The sequence below is a fragment of the Gopherus flavomarginatus genome, chromosome 8 (assembly GCF_025201925.1).
Source record: "Gopherus flavomarginatus isolate rGopFla2 chromosome 8, rGopFla2.mat.asm, whole genome shotgun sequence".
Lineage (NCBI taxonomy): Eukaryota > Metazoa > Chordata > Testudines > Testudinidae > Gopherus > Gopherus flavomarginatus.
In genome coordinates, this window is record NC_066624.1 from 27601046 (window position 1) to 27605795 (window position 4750).

At 43.4% G+C, this 4750-nt stretch overlaps 1 protein-coding gene across 1 annotated transcript; it reads right to left on the reverse strand.

Moving 5' to 3' along the window:
- Positions 1-211: 211 nt before the first annotated feature.
- LOC127056836 (syntaxin-3-like) lies at positions 212-2912 on the reverse strand. Its single transcript, XM_050965144.1, has one exon. The coding sequence runs from the start codon at positions 2816-2818 to the stop codon at positions 1928-1930; it is 891 nt and encodes a 296-aa protein (XP_050821101.1). The 5' UTR covers positions 2819-2912; the 3' UTR covers positions 212-1927.
- Between the last annotated feature and the right edge of the window lie 1838 nt (positions 2913-4750).

Consider the following 4750-nt stretch of genomic DNA (forward strand, 5'->3'; position numbering starts at 1 on the left):
CTGCCCCAAGCACCTGCTTCCTTTGCTGGTGCCTGGAGCTGGCCCTGCATAGAAGGTGGAACAGCTTGTTTAGCAGAAGTAGTTAACACATATTTCAAGGGACCATTCAAGGTGAAGTGGCCCGTTAATACCTCTCCCGTCAGGGCCTGCTCCAGGGTTTTTGCTGCCCCAAGAGGCAAAAAAAAAAAAAAAAAAAAAAAAAAAGCCACGATCACGATCAGCAGTAGCTCCATCGCACCGCTCTCTTCTTCGGCGGCAATTCAGTGGCAGGTCCTTCCCTCCGAGAGGGACCGAGGGATCCGCTGTCAAATTGCCGCTAAAGTGCCCGGCGTGCCGCCCCTTCCTCTTTGCTGCACCAAGCACCTGCTTGCTGGGCTGGTGCCTGGAGCCGGCCCTGCCTCCAGTCATGGGGGGTGGGGGGTGAGAAGGCAGAAGAAAAACCAACTACTTATACTAAACAATCTGTTCCACCTTCTATTTAGCTGTGACACTCTGAGTACCTTTCCCAGACCTGAAAAAGAGCTTTTGAGCTTCCACAGAGCTTGTCTCTCTCACCCACAGAAGTTGGTCCAATAAAAGATATTACCTCACCCACCTTGGCCTTGTCTACACTGACACTTTAGAGTGCTGAAACTTGCATCGCTCAGGGGGTGTTTTTTCACCTCTCTGAGTGAGAAAGTTTCAGCACTCTAAAGTGGGGCTGGTTTTTTTACAGCACTGGGAGAGCTCTCTGGTGCCTCGACTACACCCACAGCAGCGCTTTAACATTGGTAGTGAAGACATACCCCTTGTCTCTCTCTAACAACATTAGACTGAATTCTTACGAAGATGACTAGATTAGATTAGATTAGATCAGATCCGATCCTTGGGAAAACAGCCTTGAGAGATTTTGCCAACATGCTCACATGCATTACTTTTGCACTACACCGAATCAATGGGTACATAAAACATGAATTTTGAGCTGTAATATTGTTAGCCTGCACGGTCAGCGAGCACTAAATGAACAATTGCAAAATTACTGATAATATAATAAGAGCTGGTTTTGTTTCTATCTTGAAAGTATCATGGAAACAGAAAGTGAATCAAATGAAAGAACAAGTCTGAAATTGTGCCTGATGGCAGCTCCACCAGAAAACTGTAAAATGGCATTGCAAAGGATTAAAAACCACAGTTGCATTTAATCCTTTCCCCTCATTTCAAATCCACACATACAGTGTGAAGGAAAGCATAGCCCTGTAACAGGAGTTTGAAACAAAAACTACTTATGTAAACATCAACACACTTCATTCATACTGCAGGTATTTCCAGTCACTGGGAGAGTGATGGCACCAGGAGTGGAAGCATTTTGCAATCCTAAACACTTGCTTGTTTTACAACAAAATACGATAAACAATGAGACAATTCCATATTAAAAATCCAAGTAATAAAAACTTGACAAAGTGCAAAGATTATGGTTTTAAACCTGGGTGAAGAAGCATTATAGTCAACCTGGGAAACCGAGATGTTGTGTTTCTTTGTGTGCTTTATAATGACCGATGATACAATGCAAATTTTAGCAGGGGCTTTTTTATGCAAAGTTTTATTATTTCTTTTTAAAGCTATATTTGATCAGAAACTCAAATATGCCTCTCTTATTAACATATATTAAATGTCTTAAGGACACTGTTGAAGATAGAATATGCAATCATCAAAGAATAGTGGAAACATGAGCTTGATTGCTAGTGTCCTACCAAAACACTCAGTAAAATTCTTCTTCATATGAAAGACACAATACAACCTGCCTTCAAATCCATCCAAATCATGAGAGATTCCCTTCCAATGAGTCTGCAGGGCTAATCCATGCTCACTGCCCTCAAAGAGCCCGGCTGCTACCAAGTTCCATGTAACATAGCCACTCCCTTCCCTTGCAGAGTCCATGTCCGTCTCACTACACTGTGCCAGCTGCGCATGATAAGCACATGCAACAGGCACAGAGGCCCAGCACTGCCGACAGTGCTGCCGAGATCCGCGACTGGCGCTCGTACTTCAGGGCTTTCTTCACCTCCTCGTTGGACTGAGACACGTAATCAAGGGTATGCAGGACGTTGTACTCAATGTTATTGATGACCTCATGCTGCTCTGAAACCAGCATCTCCAAGTGCAGGAAGAGTGAGTGCAGCTCACTGATCTGGGCCTCTAGGTCCAGCAGTTGTTGGTGGCGTACTTGGGCCATGGCCAAGTGCTGCTTGGCCTTGAGCACTTCCAGGTCCTGGCCCACAATCCGAGGAGCCACAGGGCTTTCCACTAGCTGATTAATGTCCTCTTCACGTAGGCTTAAGCCTGCCAGCTCAGTTTGCCTAATGATCTGCTCCTTCAACTTCTCCACGTACTCCATCTCCTTGGCATAATGGTGAGTGATGATGTCTCGGTACCTGCTGATTAGGACAGAGAGCTGGTTCTGGTGGATGCGGTATCCTGCCAGCCACGGTTTGCTGTCTCGGGACAGTGTGTCTTGAATCCCATAGAGCTGAGGCTGGATGACTTTAGCCTGACTAGTGAAGGAGGCTTTAATGTTACTTAGCTCTTTCTTTTCTTCATAAACGCTCTCCTCGGTGGTGCAGCACAGCACCCGCTGCTGCTTCTTGTGGATGCTCTCTGATAACTCCTCCAGTTTACTCAGGCCCAGTGAGAGATCTGACACGTCCTGGAATATTTTGCTCATGGGATTGGTCTCATCCTCCTTGAAAACAGGATTATCAAATGAGAGAGTATCATCAATATCCAAAGAGTCCTCATCTTCATTAACTCGGATCCTCAATTCCTCCAGTCTGTCCTTCATCTTCAGCTCTAGCTGCTGGCCACATCTGTGGCAGAGGGACACAAAATGCACACATCAGCTTTGTAAAGAAGTCAGAGAGAGTTAGAATCTTTTGCGTCAGTGGAGCTGTTAAAATCTTCCCTCCCAGAGCTAGAGCAAATATTGACCAAGGCAATAGGCTTACCCTGAGTTTACTCTGCATCACATGGCTAACTAATACCGGCTAGGTTAGATTGCATGCCAACAGTGGGCGGAACACGCTTCACTGCAGGAACCAACTTTGTTATAACAATCACAGGGAAACATTAAGGAAAGAGAAGAGCATATAGTCAACTAACCTGATAACAAGGTGACAGAATGCTAGTTCTGAAAAAACCACAGCACTCTGATCAGATACAAGAAAAACCAGAATTCACATAAATGCCATCATACAAAACTCTTTTTGACTTTCAAAGTATAGGATCAAATAAGGATGTGTCTGCTGAGTTTGTTTGAAATCTTATTGTCTTGGAGATTATCAATCAGAATCTGTTTGTCAAGAAAAAAAATCATCACTTAAAGGCTGATTCCCCCCAGTCATAAATAACTGTTTTATGCCATGTTTAAGAGAAGCAAGAAAGAGCAGTGGAGAAGCATACCAATCTATTGAGGGAAAGGGAGAAAGACTAGAGACATGTTTATGAGGCCTGGTCTAAACTGGAAACTTACCTGGGTGCAGCTATGTCTCTCAGAGGTGTGAAAAATCCACACCCCTGAGAGATAGCTATACTAACTAGCACTAGGTCAAGGGAAGAATTCTTCCATCAACCTAACTACAGCCTCTCTGGAAGGTGGATTACCTACACCTGTTGGCATAGGTAATCTCTACACTGAAGCACTACAGTGGCACAGCTGCACCCCATAGGGTTTTTAATGTAGACATACCCTAAGGTTGCATTTCCTCTATAAAGCCTACTCTGGAGGACTACATTCAGTCTTGAAGCAGTAAGGGTTAAGACTAGTGCAGAGAGTTAGTAAGATGCTTCTTTTGCTTTTCCACAGAGTACATTCTATCCATGTCATTTCAGCAAAGTTCACCTGACATCATTGCCTATTGACTTCTCCTGTTACATTTTCTTGTGCCATAAAGTCATATGACAGGAGTTAATTCCCTCTTCCTGCAAATATTCTTTAAATGGTATGTTACTTATTGCAGCTAAAGTACGTAAGAGTACCCAGGACAACAACAATGAACAGTTGTGTGTTTCAGAGATCACTAAGTCCCAGGCCAGAACTTTGGCAGCACTCCAGACTCTAAGATCTCTAACTCAGACTAAGAGCATCAGTTTTTTCTTTGGTGCATGGATAATTTTCTGTGATTCACTCTATGGGTTATGGTAAAGCTCAAAGCTTATGATTGTTGGTTTCCGCAACACTAGTAAACTGGCATTGGTTTACCTGTCTTTTAACAGGTTCATAGTAAGTCACAAAATGAAATCATAACTTTGCATTTCTATATTGCCTGTCATCAGAGAATGTTAGGGCAGTTTACTAATCTTAATTAATTAAAGTCCTGATCCAAAGCCCATTGATGTCAACTACCATTCAAAACACCCCTGGAAAAATAGCAAATAGTATTAGACTTACTTTAAAAATGGATAAACTGAGACACAGAGAAGTTAAATGATTTACCCAGCGAGTACTGCAGGTCAAGAGTCCTGGCTCTCATTCACCTAGTCTAACCACCTACAATCTCTCTCTTTCTGCCAAATCCTTGACTTCCTGCTGAGCTAGAATGCTATGGGCCACAGACTGATCTCATTTACACCTGTGCAAATCTGAATTAGCTCCACTGAAATCAGCTACCTCAAGTTTACACTAGTGTGGCTGAGAGCAGAATTTGGCCCTGTAAATCTAGCAACCCAATGAGAAAAATAAAACCCTTTATCACCAGTCTTGGCAACTCTAGTTCAA